Source organism: Mirounga angustirostris, unplaced genomic scaffold (genome assembly GCF_029215605.1).
Source record: "Mirounga angustirostris isolate CCGP_5_RB_7025 unplaced genomic scaffold, mMirAng1.0.hap1 SCAF_11, whole genome shotgun sequence".
Taxonomy (NCBI): domain Eukaryota; kingdom Metazoa; phylum Chordata; class Mammalia; order Carnivora; family Phocidae; genus Mirounga; species Mirounga angustirostris.
The window spans coordinates 81,198,053-81,215,452 of NW_026991719.1; the positions used below are offsets into that span (position 1 = coordinate 81,198,053).

At 46.5% G+C, this 17,400-nt stretch overlaps 2 protein-coding genes across 7 annotated transcripts in view; both read right to left on the reverse strand.

Moving 5' to 3' along the window:
* Window positions 1-559: 559 nt before the first annotated feature.
* TIMM8A (translocase of inner mitochondrial membrane 8A) lies at window positions 560-3,567 on the reverse strand. Its single transcript, XM_045880522.3, has 2 exons — window positions 3,314-3,567; window positions 560-1,605 (listed from the first exon to the last, which is right to left on the reverse strand). The coding sequence occupies exons 1-2, from the start codon at window positions 3,443-3,445 to the stop codon at window positions 1,444-1,446; spliced, it is 294 nt and encodes a 97-aa protein (XP_045736478.1). The 5' UTR covers window positions 3,446-3,567; the 3' UTR covers window positions 560-1,443.
* A 671-nt stretch (window positions 3,568-4,238) lies between these two features.
* Window positions 4,239-17,400, reverse strand: part of BTK (Bruton tyrosine kinase) — a 32,073-nt gene continuing 18,911 nt past the window's right edge. For 3 of the 6 annotated variants that reach the window (XM_064574348.1, XM_064574347.1, XM_045880530.3), the window contains 14 exons: window positions 15,073-15,201; window positions 14,718-14,785; window positions 13,363-13,550; window positions 12,882-12,944; window positions 12,246-12,300; window positions 11,954-12,033; window positions 11,660-11,787; window positions 10,758-10,832; window positions 10,102-10,273; window positions 9,367-9,583; window positions 8,256-8,320; window positions 7,539-7,657; window positions 6,851-7,008; window positions 4,239-4,741 (listed from right to left, as the gene is read on the reverse strand). In XM_064574348.1, the coding sequence (XP_064430418.1) occupies window positions 4,670-4,741; window positions 6,851-7,008; window positions 7,539-7,657; window positions 8,256-8,320; window positions 9,367-9,583; window positions 10,102-10,273; window positions 10,758-10,832; window positions 11,660-11,787; window positions 11,954-12,033; window positions 12,246-12,300; window positions 12,882-12,944; window positions 13,363-13,550; window positions 14,718-14,785; window positions 15,073-15,201 (1,589 nt within the window). In that variant the 3' untranslated portion in view covers window positions 4,239-4,669. The other 3 variants (XR_010406214.1, XR_010406215.1, XM_064574350.1) reach the window with 3 other exon arrangements.

Genomic DNA, 17,400 nt, shown 5'->3' on the forward strand with positions numbered 1-17,400 from the left:
TGTTGCCTGTCTCCCCTCTCCTAGAACATAAGCTCCACATGGGCAGGGGCTTTGTTTTTTGTGCACTCATGAAGCCCTGGCACCAAAAACAGTGTCTGGCACAGAAAAATCACTTAAACTTTCGTAAATTTTTTCACCAGGATTTTAAAAAAAATTCCTTGTGGTACCTATATGGTGGAAAGCTAAAAGGACTTGAGGCTTCTAGAAATGTGTATTTCCCCAACCTTCAGGGATCAGAACTAGAGGCTCCCAACACATAGTTCCATGTTAGGTCTACACTCCAGTCTACTAGCATCTGAAGTTGGGAGGGGAATCCAGTCATTATAACCTCGTCCACTCCACTCAGGGAGCTGTCAGCACTGACTCCCTTCCCTCCCCATCTCATCTCAAGGTTCTCCTTTCTCACAAAAAGGTCAGACAAGACATCCCTGCAATACCGTGCTGTTCCCTGCATAGATCAAGTACCCAGACAGGCTACACTTCAGTCTTGGAACCAGCCTACACCAAATCTCTCCAGGGTGCAGGTGATAACCAGAATAGAAAGCCTTCTGAATCAGAGTTGAATTTTGTAGAAGCCTTTATTTCAGTGATCAAAAGAATGCAATAAATGGAGTCTACACTGATTAACATTAGGCATGCACCTCTACCTGAAACTGCTGTTAGTTTTTGCCTGGCCTAAATCTTTATAACCTATTTAGGCACATCTTTGAATTTTTCGGACCCTGATATACAGGGTAAGTAAGCTTCTTCCTCATGGCAGTTTGGTAATGAGAATTATGCTCACTGACTAGATTCCTTTGTAACTAAAGGCCTCTAGACACTCAGGCTACCTGTGCTACCTCAAGACCATACCTTATACATTAAAGAAAATCACAGCATAAGGGAGGGAGAGAATCTAGAAAGCTGACCACAGATTTTTTTCCAGCACTGATAGTCAAAACACTAGTTAAGGAGGCCTATAGTTAAGTACCAAATTACTCTTCTCCCACTGCTTCCCTTTCTGAGAGACACAAAGATGTATATCCAATCTCCCCAGAAATCTGAAATGAATCCACACAAATGACAGATTTGTGTGGTCCCACAATCAAATTATAGAAAGCAGTTCCACTATCAAAATTATAGGGAGCAGTTAATGGGACTTTGAGAAAGCACAGTCCCACATACAGTAATATGCATCTAGTAGAGTTTTCCATTCATCTGTCAATTGTTTTCACAAGATTAGCATTAAAAAAACACAATCAAGTACACATGTGACCCTCAAAACCCACCCCCCTCCACACACACACACACAAAATTGGTCTTTGTTCATTCTCAGATGACAGGATGTCCCAAGAGTGACAAAGGTGGGAGCCAATTCCCCCATAGCCTTTTCTTCTTCAACTATCCCATCAACCGCTCTTCATTCTTGAACTACCTTCCTTTTCCAAAGAGGTAATGCTGAGATCAGTCAGAAAGGCTTTCTGAGAAAACTGGCTTGGATTTCTGGGTCTGTTCCAGTCGATTCAAGATGAATTGGCTTGTATCAATGAAGCGCTCAACACAGTTCACAAAACAGGCCTCAGCCCGACTGTCCAACTTTGGCCCAGGCTTGTCCATGCACTTCTCCTGCTCAGGACAAGATACAGAAACACAAAGAGAACTTGAGAAAAAATTCGGGGTGGGGGGAGGGAGGGAAAGCTAACTTCTTGTTATTTATAGGAAAAACTTCACCTAAAAACAGTATCTGATATGTTACTATTTCACATTTGGCATGTGGCAAGCAGTTACATTAAATTCTCACAACAACCCTACAAAACAGACACTATCATTAATCCTCATTTTACAAAGAGGGAAACCGTGGCAGAGATATTTTGCCCCAAGTTACTGGAACAGAAAATGGTGGAGCTATTACAGAGCAAAAAAAAGGGCGGGGGGGCACCTGGGTGGCTCAGTCGTTAAGCGTCTGCCTTCCGCTCAGGTCATGATCCCAGGGTCCTGGGATCGAGCCGAGCGGGGAGCCCGCTTCTCCCTCTTCCACTCCCCCTGCTTGTGTTCCCTCTCTAGCTCTCTCTGTCAAATAAATAAATAAAATCTTTAAAAAAAAAAGGGGGGGGGAGGGGGAGCAAAATACAAGTGGAGTAACCTTTCACTGAATCTGGTTACAACTCCACAATGTTGCCACCATTAAATGCCTTTAGAGTAACTGCAGGGAAAAAAGGGTGAAAGAATAAATCGCGTGACACCCTAAAACCTACCAAAGAAAAAAAGGAATTTATTACCCAGGATTCTATTACTTAAGCCAGAAGTTCTTGAATACTCTCAAGATGAATGGAGAACTGTATGAATTTTCCTAAAGGGCCCACGGCTTACAGATTCTTAAAGGAGTCCTTAACCACACTCGCTTCTGGCCAAAGAATCACAGATTTTATTTTATTTTTTTTAAAGAATCAGAGCACCAAGGAGTACATAGGTAAGCATCTGTTAGGGTCAGAGTCCAGCAATACCATAGGTTTATGTGAAAGGGACTACGGAACTGATGACTGTATATAGTTCAAGTAAGTGGTTCAAATGAATTTTGTTCGTTATTCTCTGCTGTGTACACAAGCCTCAGACTCTCCACTTCCAAGGAAAATTATCCTTAGCCTCTAAATCCTGAGGGTTTTTTTTCTTTCACAAGGCATGGCGGTTATGCTGTCCTTGGCAGCCGGAGAACACTTTGATCCCCAGCTGCAAATGCTTCCGCCCTTTTGCCAAAGTCCCCTCACAGAGCATACTCAATTCCTCAACCTTCAAACCCGAAAGAGCTTGGTATTACACAACAATCCAACAAGAAAGCAAGTGTGTGTGTGGGGGGGGAGATTACGCCACTTTTACAGTTAGTGGGCTAGAGCCACTCATTTCTCACGGGCAATAGCAACTGGGTAATCCAGGTAAACCCTGAGAAGTCCAGGAACAGGAGACTCACTCCCTGGGAATCGGGGCTCAAAAAAAAAAAAAAAAAAAATCTCAGTATTGGTGGCTCTCATCAGTCTTGGTGACCAGCACTAGGCAGCTTCAACCTCAGGTGCCTAAAGTGCTGCTTGGGACAGGTGCAAAAGTCCGCTGTGATCCCAAGTCCTCGGCACCAACAAAGCCAAGGTCTGGGGTGAGAGTCCCCCGAGAAGCGGAGTCACCTTTTCTACCTTCCGGCTTGATCTGAGAAACCTGAAGAAACCAAGGGGATGCTAACCGGTCCTCCCCCTCCCCGAATCCCGGACGTCCTGGGGAGTCCCGCCGGGCAAGGGCAGGGGGGGAGGCAGGTACAGTGGCCAGGTCCCAGCCCCAGGCTCCTTACCCAACAAAGTTCCGTCATCTGGTGCACCAGTTGCTGGAAGCGTTGCTTCTGAGTCTCCACCTCGATGAAATGTTGCAGCTGTGGGTCCACCGAGCCCAAACCCGCCGCGGACGAAGACGAGGAGGAATCCATCCCAGCGCCGCCACGCGTGCCGAGACGAACTCCGCACCAACTCACCGACCTTCACGTGTCTCCGCCACGGAACCGGAACCACAACCTGCCGTCTCTGGGCCCGCCCTGTGAGCGCACTGCGCCGGCGTGCGGCCCCGGGCGCGGCCCCGCCCCCCCACTCCGCACCCCCACCCTGCCCCCGCCCTCCCCCGCCGCTCCACCCCGCCGCCGGTGCGCCCCGCTCCCGCCCGCGACCCCGCAGCAGCGCCCCACGTGAGCCCTGAGGCCTCGGGGCTTGCAGCCCAGTGCTGCGGCGCTGACAAGACGTTATTCCCAAAAGAAAGGGAAAAAAGTAAAAAAGGAAGTTACTTAACACCACGTGGCCGGTTTCCGGCCGGCCCAACAGCCCCGCCCCTGCCCACTTCCAAATTGGCCCGCGCTTTTCCTGCTGCGGTGCTGGTGCTTTCTTGGCCCAGACTGCTTGGCCCGTCCCTTAGCCATCCAGTTTTCTTTGAGGGTGTTTTGCCTCCTGATGGAGGAGAAAGAGGCTCCGGTAGAATTTGTCCCCAACTTTCAGATTCATTCCGGTAATATTACATGCCCGCTGTGTGCCAGGCACTGGTGCTTTGCTTGTGAGTTTGTCTCTGACTCAGAGCCAGAATTTTCCAAGAGCCAGAGGGGTTAAATTGCTGAGGATCTTGAGTTCTCAAAGTAGGAATATGCCAAACCAATGCCACACAACAGTTTTCTGGAACACTGAGATAGGGCGCTCCAGGGAGGTTGCATGATTAATCGAGATAGCAAGAAAACTTCATGCTTTCCAGTAATTTTATTTGATCAAAACACCCTCCCCTCCCATTTTTATGACACCATTTTATTCTTGCCAAATTCTGCCTCCCTCCCCCCAAGCTCTAATGCCTACCCAAAGAGCTGTTGGACCCCTTGTCAGGCTATTTACACCCCTCCCTCCCCCAAACTTTCCATCCCAAATTCAGTCTGTCTTAATACTCCTGGAAAATTGTCTCTCTGAGGACAATACCAGGCACAATAATTCCTTGGTTTTTGCTCAGAAGGTACTATCTCAGAGAATCAAAGAAGAGAGTCATTCCTAGATGTAGAGAGGGGCCTTTGTGTACTCATTGAGAGCACAAGGCTCCAGGGCCTGTAAGCCTGGGAATTCCTCTGAAGAAGTGAAATTGGGGCTTGTGGAGAAGAGAAGTGGAACCAAGAAGCTTATTGGTGAGCTCAGGATTCTTCATCCATGACATCTAGGATGTTGCTCAGAAGAATTTTGAAAGTGGGACGTTCCTCTGCTTTCTAAAACCAAAGAAAAAGCAGGATGTTACAGTGGGCTAGAATCCAGAATTCAAGGGAAATGCAATGAGTAAGCAGAAATGTTTATTAAGTATATACTATATGCCCTGTAGCATACCCTGTCAATTACACACACACACACAAGAAAGAAAGAAAAAGGAAAAGAAATTGAAGTGCTCCATGAAGTCCTTGTTCACTTTTCATCTTTAGTAACCCAGGTTATTAATGTGATGAGGAGAATTTGCAAATTAAACTGGCAAACACTGATTAAAAACTGAGGGCGAATTCATTACAGACTTGTACACCAGTACATCATTATTTTGGATCCTCAAATGAAAAATGGCTAACTAAACAAGCGTAAATGTCTGCCAGAACTGAAATCTTGTAAACTTTCAAACACTGTTTTATCATACTGTAGCCAAAGTTTTACAGAGGAATTAACATCTCAAGACCATGGGCTGCATCACTGAACAGGGATCCCGAGCACCTGGGACATTTTATTACCACTGTCTGGCCCCTAGACTAAGGCCCTTTGTGACAGCCATGATCCATAAACCCCTAAGGTTTTACTAAACATACTGTGAAAACTGGACCAAGACTATCCCTCAGGCCCCTGCCCATGAGTTTATGAATGAACATTAGGGATAACAGATACAAGGAAGTCAAGCAAGAACTTTGTATTTATTTATGGTAACAAATCTCCAGAGGGAGTTTAGATTTAAAAATATAACAAGCCAGAGGACACCTGGGTGGTTCAGTTGGTTAAGAGCCTGCCTTCAGCTCAGGTCATGATCCCAGGGTCCTGGGCTTGAGCCCCACATCAGTCTTCCTGCTCAGTGGGAAGTCTGCTTCTCTCTCTCTCTCTCTGTCTTTCCCTCTGCCCCTCCCTGCTGCTTGTTCTCTCTCTCTCTCAAATAAATAAAATCTTTAAAATAAAATCATCAATTTCTTGTTCCTTTGAATCAGTGGTTCTTAAACCTAGCTGAGTATCAGAATTTCCTGGGAAGTTTAAAAGGACATTTCTGGGTTCTGCTTCAGACATACCTAATTGGAATCTCTGAGGATAAGGCCCAGTCATTTGCAGTTTTAAGAGTTCCCCAGGGATTCTGATATGCACCCAGTTTCAAGAGTATTATTTTAAATGGGCTGTGGAGAAAGGGCCTGTCTGAAATAGTTAAACTAGCGGAGTGAGGATGTCCTAGTTGGGAGGGAGCACAGTCAGTCCCCCTTAATCCTGCATGGCACAGACGAGAGAAGGGAAATGGTTGTCCCTTTCTCCACACTTCCTCTGTGACCTCAGTTATTTGTTGAAGGGAAAGGAGCCATGCTCTGATCCAAGTCCCCACTTTTCAGCCCCCCAACAGGGCTCCAGATTCACATATGTGCTTGTTGGACACCGTCCTGCCCTGTTTCTAGTACTGCAGCATTCATTTTGTACTAGAGATTTCGGTTGCCAAATTAAGGTTGCCAAGGACCTACCGAAAAGTGGAGAAAGCACCTCTGAAAGAACCCACGGTGAGAGCAATAAAACATTTTAGTAATAGTGGGACAGGCTCCCTGTTTTCAAAATACCACATCTACCCACATACCCCACGATGCACCCCATTAAAAAAAAAAAAAATGACCACGACCTATTTTAGTTCCCTTTCAGGAGGGTTTTTGTTTGTTTGGTTGGTTTTTTTTTTTGAATTCCAGTTAGGATCACAGCCAAAAAAGATTGGCAGTTAGTTAGTCTAATAGAAGAAAGGACTAATGACTTCCAAAGGAATGAACATACATTTTAATGGCTTTTCTTTTGAAGTGTCCATACATTTGGCCAAATGCCTCTAGCTGCCTGCTTATGCTAGGCGACATGGCCCCACAGCATCCCCTCCCCCTGAAGCTGAGTTGGTAATGTGGTCTGCTGAGGATACTCTAGTGGGAACTAGATGAGCCTGGGAAAGTCTCCGGCCATGAAAGGACTGGGGTACAGGTGGGGCCCAGGATGTGTGTGGCTATCAGTGTGTGCCCAGCTGCCACACGGCTGGGGAGAGTGGAGCCTGGGGGCCTGGCTGGCTAAATGGGAAAGGAGGCTCAAGGAAATAATTTGAGAGGTCCCCCCAAAACACTTACCTCATGCCAGCAGCTGTACATGATGGTATATACCCTCTCTGAAGCTAGATGAGGTCTATAGAGACGTAGGCCTTGGGCAATGTGCTCAGCGGTTTCACTGTTAGTAAATCTTTCATATGGCATCTTCCCCAGAGAGTAAATCTCCCACATCAAAACCCCTAGGAAATGAAAAAAATGCAGTAAGTCGATCTGCAGTCTCTTTGGGTAGTTGGGCTCCTTGTCTTCCTAGATCAACCTCAAATACTAGATTTCAGCTGATTCCCCACTCTGTGAATTTTACATTTTTGTCCGAACTTCTGCTCTCGTACTGACCATGCTGGAGGGTAGTCAGGGTTGGACTGGACAATTAGCTCCTCTGGAGTGAGACAGCCTCTTATTTGTCTTTGTAATTAGAGGGTCTGGCAGCGTCCCTTGGTACATAATCAGTATTCAGAAGCTGTGGAATACTGAACAAATTGTTTGTTCCTCTCAATATACTGTAAGTTCCAAGAAGGCAGGGATCATGTCTAGGTTACTCTTTTTATCCTCAGGAACCCCTGTGGTGCCTGACAATAGCAAGCACTTCCTAAGGGTTAGGGGAAGGAAAACAACACATCATAATCTCTCTGTGCAGGTTGCAAAGTATCAATTTCCCCATTGCATTCCTCTTCCTTTGAGCTGTATAATCTGTATAATTCCCTCCACTTACCAAAAGCCCAGATGTCAGATTTGCTGCTGAACTTGCTATACATAAGGACTTCGGGTGGAGACCACCGGACTGGAAACTTGGAGCCTACTGAGCTTGTATATTCATCATCCAGGACATACCTGCCGAGGGGTCAGGACTTGTTACTGTTACGATTTTGGAGAGCTTGACATTTATTTACATTTTCTTGGCACAGTTGCAGGTGACGAGGAAATACATGCTTGCAGGCCCTCCAGTGTCTTTTACAAACGTTACTTTTAGTGTATTCCTGTTTTCATATCTGATTTAGCTTTCCTCATTGACGATATGGTTACGGCAAAGATGACGTGAAATAAGATCTATTAGGTACTCCCCTCCTCTTCTCTGTCCCCCTCTCTGTTTTATCCTTCCTTCTATGCCGCCCTTGCCAGTGGGAATTAGACTGATGAGGAAAGAAGGAGGCATGGGGGGGGGGGCAAAGACAACAGGATTAACAGATCAAGATAAGGTATTGGGGAATCTTAGCTTTAAAAAGGCGGAGGGAGAAAGGCAAGGAGAGGGATATTACAACAAAACAAAAGGAGGAAGAATTCAGAGAAAGAAAAAGGATAGAAAGAGAGTGGAAAAGACTAGAATGAGGGGGAAAACAGAAAGGGAGAGGATTCAAACCAATAATGCTGCCTCATGTTTGTACTGTGCTATTTTTACTTTTAGAGGGAAAGATGAAAAAGGCACACCCACCTGGAGAGGCCGAAGTCAGATACTTTAACAACTCCTTGATCATTTACCAAACAGTTTCGAGCCGCCTGTAATACAACAGTTACCAGTGAGACTCTGTCCCCAGCACACAGGTTAAAGGCACCAAGCTTCTGCCCACCAGGGGAATGAAGCCAGGGAAGCCTCATCTCTTTGAACTCAAGAGACACTTTCCCACCCAGCAGGAGTCAGGTGATGCCACTGAGAAACTCGGATGCATTTCCACTACATCTAAAGCGACCTGATGTATAGACAGAAGTAAAGCATCGGAGGGCATGCAGAATGATTTCATTCACACCGACGATTCCCTTACACCCCGTCCTCTACTGAATTGCTGAGAGAATGAGGGAGAACCCAGGGCAAGTGTGTTTTGTTTTGTTGTGTTTGCTTTCCTGCCAGTGGGGCTAAGACAGTTTGAGCCTTGGCCTGGCTGCCATAGACAGGGGCACAAAACTCCGAGGCCTCTAGAGGCCAGGCAGCCGAACTGATAGACGGAAGTGGGGTGGGTAGATTACAGGAAAATGCAGAGCACGCCCTTTGGTCCGAAGGAGGTGAGCTGCTCCCCAGCTCCAGGGGACTGTTAGCGTGGCCTGTGAGAATGAGCCTGATGTTTCAGGGTGGCCAAGACTGTCAAGAGAGGCTGGAAATTCAGTTTTTTCAGATGTGTTTTTCAGTGTTTGCTAGCTAATATATAACATTGAAAAACAACAACAACAACGAATGTTACCCCAGACCCCCAGGATATGACTCTGATGTAACCAAGTGATGACTCTGTGCCAGGAGCAGCCCCATTGGGAAGCGGGGTTGCCCTTCTGTCCTGGGTGGGGGACCCCACCATATTTCCTTGTTGCCGTAGGGGGCTGGGCATGGGTCACGGCTCCAGCTTCCATCATGGCGCGACTTGTAGTGTTGAGGCTGGAGATCCTCGACTGGCTGACCACTGGGGCACGGGCTCACCTAACTCTCAGTGTTTTCTGGATAAAACTGAAACGATGGTCCCGGCCACCCTCCTCATCCAGGTGTGATCTATCTTTCTTCCGCTGTTGCTTCTACCCCCTCAGTCCTTGGTCTCAGGCCAATCCTTCTGAGGTCCTACCAGGTCCCGGTGAAGGAATTGCTTTGACTCCAGGTATTCCATGGCTTCGCAGACATCCTTGCACATCTCCAGCAGCTGCTGAGTCTGGAAGCGGTTGCGCATTTCCCTCAGGTAGTTCAGGAGGCAGCCATTGGCCATGTACTCGGTGATGATGAAGATGGGGCGCTGTTTGGTGCAGACGCCGTACAACTGTACCAGCTTCTCATGGGAAAGATTCCTACGGGAGAGGCAACAAACCAGTCCTCCCTCTCTGGCTCTCCATACTAATGAGAAAGGGGCTGGAGAGGAAAGGGGTTGGTCTGGAAGTAGAGCATCAGATAAGGGCCCATGATAACAAGTTGAGCTTCCTCCTTCCCACCCTGAACCCCAAAAGTGCCTAATATGTGAGGGCGGGCAGGGATACGGAGCCCAAACAGAACAGAAAATAAGCTCAGGGCCGACTGAACACTAAGGCTAGTCAGAATCCGTCTTCCCTTTGAAAGTCTCATTTTTCATGTTTATCCCCAAATGCTACTGAGGTAGTACACACCCAAGACCAACACTGTTATCCACCAATATCTGAGGCAGAGAAATGGTTACCTTAGCAGTTAGTACTCCCGCCAATCAAAGACTGACCTCAGGCCCTGGTCCCAAATCTCTCTCACTCTAAGTCACCTTAAGCCACAGTGGAAACTGTCCTGGTAATTCCTAGACTCCAGCAACTGGGTTGAGGGTTGAGTTTGGGCTGTAACTCACATCATGACTTTGGCTTCTTCAATGAACTCATCCTCGGACATGGAGCCTTCTTTGATCATCTTGATGGCCACGTCATACTGGCCTCTCCATTTCCCATACTTCACTACCCCAAACTGTCCAGTCCCCAGCTCCTTCAAGAAGGTCAGGTCCTTTGGATCGATTTCCCATGATCCTATAACAACAAAGCCTTGATATGATTTTTTGGGGAATCGTGTATGTGTAATTCCTACAATAGATAAGAATCCCTACTGGGGGTAGAAAAAGGCAAACGGTAAAAGGGAAATGCTCAGGAGTACTAATCTATCTTTGCTCGGGTAAACCTCAGGGACGGGGTGGTTACTGGTTGGAGGAATTGGCATTTTAGGTTCCAGGCAGCCATAAAGAAAGGAGAAACTAGACAACCTCTTAAAATCCCTTCATGATTATGTCTTTTTTAATCACACAATTAAAAAATAATCCCTTTATGAATCCGTGTGTTTGCAGTCCCAGTAGGAGCCACCAGAGGGAGAGAAAGTACTAAGTAACTGGTTTGGCCCTGACTTCATCTTCCTCGAGGCGGCTGGTGCGGAACAGTGTACTTCAAGGTCTAGTTGGGTCTGCCAAAGTGGTCCTTGTCACTGGCCCATCCATCCTACCCTAGAGAAATAAGCAGTTACCGTAGCCCAGGCCCGCAGTGGAAGGTGCATTCTTGTTTTGTTGAGACACTGGATATTTGAGCCTAGATATGAGCCCTGAAACATACGGAGGAGAGGGTCATGCTGCTGGCGCAGCGTAGGAGGAGGGCTGCTGCTCACAGCCTCACGTAAAGCCGGACACTTCCGACAGTCATCTTTCCGATACAGTTTGAATCCCAGGGGATCTCCACGAACCCCAATGTTTCCGGAAGCTTCTCCTCTCACAAAAGAATTTTCAGAAGGAAAAAAAAGACGGAAAATACTCATTGAAATACACTCCCCAACTAAATATATCCCCACCTCCCAACCCAGGCTTAGCTCACATCCAACTTCTGCTTCTGACACTGCAAAGTGTCATTGGGACCCCCTAAAATGACGGCCTTGAGACTGCCTTGCGTGGCGGTAGCAGATAGCAGCAAGTCTTCTGAGTGAAGCTTATCCCATGTCTTCATGCCCTCACCAATCTCCAGGTTTTCAAATGTCCACCCTACTTAGACACTGTCTTCGGGTATTGTCCAACCTGTATGTTCTTTGAGGGCAAGGACCTTGACTGATAATTTCACTGTGTTCTCCTCCAGTACCAAGAAAATTGCTGTGTTTACAGTAGGACCTCAACGAGTACTTGCTCATTTGTTAATTACCAGGATCTTCTATGTCTTTCCTGAGCACTGAGCATCAGTCACCCGATAAGAAGTCACTCCCTACTGGCTATAAAGTGGGCCTTTGACCGCCTCTTTACTTGATCTCGCCCTAGCATCATTGGGGTTTTCTTTCACCAAATTTGCCCTGCCCTATGAGGCTTTTTCTTCCCCTCACCGCCTTGTCCCAAATTGCCTCTCCTGGTTCTTGTCACATCCTTTTTCTCTGGTGCCCCTGATACTCACCGGCAGAGTTATGCTGATGGTAGTTGATGAGCTCAGGGATGGTGCTGAAAAGGTGCTTCTCTGCCAGGTAATACTGGCTCTGAGGTGTGGAGCAGACAACGTAATGGCGGATCACCCCTTGAGGGTCCCTGAAGAAGTGGAGGCTGAGTCAGTGACTTGGGAACAAGGGTTAGCAGGACCCAAGAAGTAAAGTGAGATGAATTTTGAGTGTTAAGGGGCAGAGACAGTAGGAGGGGCCCACCATGAAAATACCTCTTTCCGTTGTCCCCAGGGCCTTGAAACAGTAACACTCACCCTGTTGATTTAGCAAACACAGACACAGTGTATTTTCCAGCTTTGCTGGAGTCTCTGACAATGAAACCTCCTTCTTTCCCCTGAAACGATGAAAAAGAAGCCGACTTTAAGGAGGAAGTGGCACTCACACCTGCATTCCGCCTGCCCAAACTTGAGAGAAAAATTGAAGCCCTAATTTTACTGCCCTTCCATAAAATGGCAGTCTTGACACCTCCTTGCCTTGAGGTGACAGAGAGCAGCAAGCCCTCGCTTGTGCAAGGAGAATGCCGTTTGCCTGTGGTCACACCCTTACCTCTTGCTTTAGCAGTTGCTCAGCTTGACTCCGGGTCATGTGTTTGGAATACCACCTGTAAAGGGAGAATGCTTCAGTGGCTCTTAGGCCATGGTGTTAGCAGCTTAGAGGTCAGAGCGCCTTCCACAGTTCATCTATGCCAGTGGTTCAGTCAGTTCACTCAATTCCTTATTGAGTACCTATCGTGTGCATAGCACCCTGCATCCCTTTCCCAGAGCCTGGTTGGAAATGAAGAGTAGAGGACAAAAGGCAGGTGGCAGAGGGGTGCTGGGACAGGATCAGGGAAAGGGCACCCAAGGACAATCCATTTCCACAATTAGGGAGAAAGGACAGTGACAGAAGTTTGACATTTTCACCCTTGTAAATGTTTCCTATCCAGTTGTCAAATCCTTTTCTTTGAGTGGCTCTTCTGGATTTGGGGGGGAGGGCATGGTGACCTCTCCAGCTCTCATAAGCAAAGGGTGTTTGGCGTGAGGATAAGACAGAGCTGCTAACTTAGGGTGGTGGCATCATTTGACCCCGTTGGCACTGACTTTAGTAAATATCTTGAAATAAATGTATTGAAAGTATAAACATGTATACCCTATCTTCGGTTCCTCTGGGAAGACTGTGTGCCGGGCACATAAGCATACTCACTCATACATTTCTATGGAGTCTTCTGCTTCGGTGACATAGTTACTAGGGATGTAGCCTTCCTGTCTGTAGAGGAGACAATTTGTTAGATCATCCAGCACTTCTCATCCTTGGGGGTGGAGACAGATTCATAGGCCCGCATCTCTGAGCTCAGAACCAATCTCAAATGGAGATCTACAAGCCACGCCCCTCCCTCAAAGAAGACCATGTCACTGATGCATGGCTAGGCCAGTGAAGTGTGTAGCTTCTGCACATGTGGCACTGATTATATGTGCATGACAACATATGGGCCAGACCCTACAGGCTCAGAGATGTGGCCACGAGTAGAGCTCTCTGGGAAGTATTTGGCGGGACAGCATATTCCCTTTGGGGTGGGAACAACAATTGCTGATTGGGATACTGAGTAGAGGAATTACGCTGCATGCTTCTGCACATGTGTGGAGAGGGTGGGCAGAAAGTTCCAGAAGAGCTGGAGTGGACTCACCCATTTTTATCCCGCGCTCTCCACCAGGGTAAGTTGCTCTCCTCCAGGATAAAATACTCGTCACCCTTTCGTAGCTGCAGATCATTTGCATTCATTGGCATGTAATCATAAAGGGCTACAACCTTTTTCAGCTCACTCGCAGAGACAGGTGCTGCTGTTGGCTCAGGGGGCAGTGGCTTTTTCAAGATCTGTGTTGTTGGGGAAAAAAGTAGGGGTGTTTGGCTAGATATCAAGCACCCTCCTCTTCTCCCCCAACTCTCTGGCTTACTAGAGACACCAGCCTAACCTTAATCAGGCATTAAAAAAAAAAAAAGGTTTATTCAGCATTCATTCAACGATTCTCAAGTATCTATGCTGGGCTCTCAGCCTGGAGTGCACATCCGAATCATCTAGAGAGCAGTTAACAATCCCAGGCAATTTCCTATACCAGTTATGTCAAAATCTCTGGGGGCGGGGCCCAAGCATCAATATTTTTAAAGCTTCCTGGACAAAAACCATGAACAGCCACGATTAAGAAACCTTGGCACTAAACTAGTACATGGATCTACTAAGTGGCTCTGAATCTTGGTTTCCTTGTTTTAAAATGAGCATAATAACGCCTGCTTACTTACAAAATATGAGAAAGTGCTCTTTAGACTTCAAAAAGTAACCCAAAAAAATCAATTTTTAAAATAATATATTAGTGGTAGAATCAAGTATTGGGTATATGGGTGTTTACTGTGAAATTCTGACAACTTTATGTTTGAAAATATTTTTCATTTTAAAAAACCCGGTCTTTGTTTCATTTTAAACAGGTGATTGGATTAAATTGTTGCCAAGAACTTCCTAATAGCCCTCTATCTTACCGCTGAAGAGTGGTAAGATTTGTCCTTTTTAGGACAAATCCCATTTCTCCACAAGAACACCAATGAACACTGCCAAGTCCCATGGGAGTTCCAAGACTGGTGTGTTTTCAGGGTGTGACTGGAAGTTTCTTTCTTTTTTTTTTTAATTTTTATTTTTTTTAAGATTTTATTTATTTGACAGAGAGAGACACAGCAAGAGAGGGAACACAAGCAGGGGGAGTGGGAGAGGGAGAAGCAGCTTCCTGCAGAGCAGGGAGCCCGATGTGGGGCTCGATCCCAGGACCCTGGGATCGTGACCTGAGCCGAAGGCAGACGCTTAACAACTGAGCCACCCAGGCGCCCCTCTTTTTTTTTTAATTTAAATTTTATTTTTTAAGTAATCTCTCTGCCCAACATGGGGCTTGAACTCACAACCCCAAGATCAAGAGTCACACGCTCTACTGACTGAGCCAGCCAAGCACCCGTGTAAGTTTCTATTTAAGTAGTATCTGCACCAATTTTCCTGTATACCTGGTCCTCCTCAGGCGTGGGAGGAAGGGGCTTTTTTGTCTTTCTGTGCGAACTCCCAGGTTTTAAGCCTGCAAAGTAAGAAACCAGTGTTGATATAGAATGCGTCTTAGGAAAGGGCCCAGGGACAGGTTTGATCAGGGGCTTAGCTTTTGTATACAGTGCCTTTAGGAAAGTTAGGAAAAGTCTGAGTGCATACAGCCCTGTGCCAAGTCACATGGTTTGGAGAGCAGAGCGCCAGTGGGATGTCAGCCCCAACCTATCCCCTTCCCCAGGCCCCTTTGTGCATTGGCCAACCCTTTAAAGAGTGACCGATAGAATCAAAAGAGGGAGAAATTATACTGATCAGATCTCTTACTTCCATTCCTGTTCTCCAAAATTTGGCAGCCCATCGCGTTTTTGGCTGTCTGAGAGCAGCAGAGATACTGCCCATCGATCCAGAAGCAAGGGTGGTATTTCTGTACCAGATCACTGTTGTACCGGATGACTGTAGCAGGGAGAAAAGAGAGAAAGAGATCACATCTGACATTCTGAAGAATCCACCATTTGCATGTTTTCCTCTTTGACTAAGGTTAGTGGTGAGCTTCGAACAACTGCCCCTTCCTCTCCCACCCGAAGAAAGCAGGCGACAGAACCAGTTAGCTCACATCCCTGGCCCTGGGAAGTTCTTGTGCAGTTCTCTGCAGTGGGCTGTCATGATGACTATCTCCTGACTACCAAGATAAGCATATCTGATGTCGCCAGAGCCCAAGAGGGAAAAAAATATATATATATACTATATATATAATAGTCTGTTTTCCCAGTAACCATTTCAATCTTCTTGTAAGGCAAAGTGTTGATTATGGTGTTCTTTCCCAGATACAGGAAACAATGTGCCCAAGCCAAACTCTCACTTCAGTTCTCAGCACACCAATGTCCCAGCTACCTGAGTGATCTTTTAGAGATATTTGCTTTCGTGAGAATGTCTGCATCAGGCTTTCAGTGTTGAGAGAACAGTCAACAGAATGGCACTCAGGAACAAATGAAGTGATTCTGCTTCTAGCATAAACATGGTTCCATTCTTCCTAGGGCCTCCGAGGTGGGTTGAGCTCATTGTGGGAGATGAACACAGCACCTCCATTTCCTTCACAGAGTCATGAGGCTCAAACGGTCTCCCAGAAGCCAGAGTACTTTGTAAAGAATAGAGTGGTTTGCAGATAGGAGGAATTGGTATCACTTGTTTTAATACTGTGGCATCTCAAGAATCTTAGCATGAACTCAATTAGACAAGTCATCCTGGGATCGTGTTGTCAGATAACAGAGAAGCAAAGACAACTGAAATAACTGACAACAGCTAGCATTGGGGCAAAAAGACCTCAACCAGTCTAAGAATATGCACATTTGAGGGGCACCTGGGTGGCTCAGTCCGTTACGCATCAGCCTTTCGGCTCAGATCATGATCCCAGAGTCCTGAGGTTGGGCTCCTTGCTCAGTGGGGAGTCTGCTTCTCCCTCTCTCTCTCTGCCCCTCCCCCCGCTCATGCTCTCTCTCTCTCTCTCAAATAAATAATCTTTAAAAAAAAGAAATGTACCTACACATTTCAGTGTTTGCTGTTAAGAGGAAGCCCACATAACTTTTTTAAAAGATAAAAACAAGGCACAACTTTCCTCTATAGAGACCAACTCAAGTTCTTAAGAGCTTGCTAGTCACACTCCATTCACTTAAGGCTTTGGGGGAAGCCTAGAAGCTTCTGGTGGCCAGGTGCATTTTACAGGCAAATGAACAAAAGTGCTGTTTTTTTTTTTTTTAAGTGCTATTTTGATGCTTTTCTAAACATGGATTTGAAGACTTCTAACCACTAGTCCACTGCCCACCCTAACCCCTTACTTTCTCAGCACTCCCCTTCACCATCATACCAAGCACAAGGTGGTAGGAGCTATTCAGATGGAGGTACAAGCTATAAGGGGCTGCACTGTCTGTAGAGAATTTTATTTTATTTTAAAGATTTTAAAGATTTTTATTTATTTATTTGAGAGAGAGAGAGTGGGAGAGAGCATGAGGGGGGGAGGGGCAGTGGGAGAGGGAGAAGCAGACTCTCTGCTGAGCATGGAGCCCGATGACAAGGGGCTCCACATGGGGCTCGATCCCAGATTCCAGGAACCTGAGATCATGACCTGAGCTGAAGGCAGACACTTAACTGACTGAGCCATCTATAGAGGCGCCCATCTATAGAGGATTTTAAAACAATAATAAAACCAACCAAAAGTCTTTTATTATTGCCAGGCACTGGCAATTCTGAACAATGTTCCAGATACCAGCCAGGACTGATTGCTCTCCCTACCTCCACTCTCTGCCCCTCCCTCCCCTCACCATTATTCTTCACCCAGGGAATTTGAAGACCCTCTGGTGCAGGCCTAGACCCTGGTAGACCTGCCAAGAATTTTTAATCAACATCCGACTGCTCTGCTAAACTAAGCTATGCTAATATGCTAACGGGGGCACATAATGCTTTCTGCCCTCTCTACCTCCAGTGGATCCTAAGGAGCTCACCTGATGTTCCCAAATACTGCCTGCCTCTTAAAAGACCCCGTGAAGATGACCCCCTTTCTTTTGTTGGCCAATTTGGTATTTCCAGAGCTGGTATTTCCAGCTACTTAGGAGAGAATTGCAGAAGTAGAGTGTCTGTTATGGACTAAATGTTTGTGTG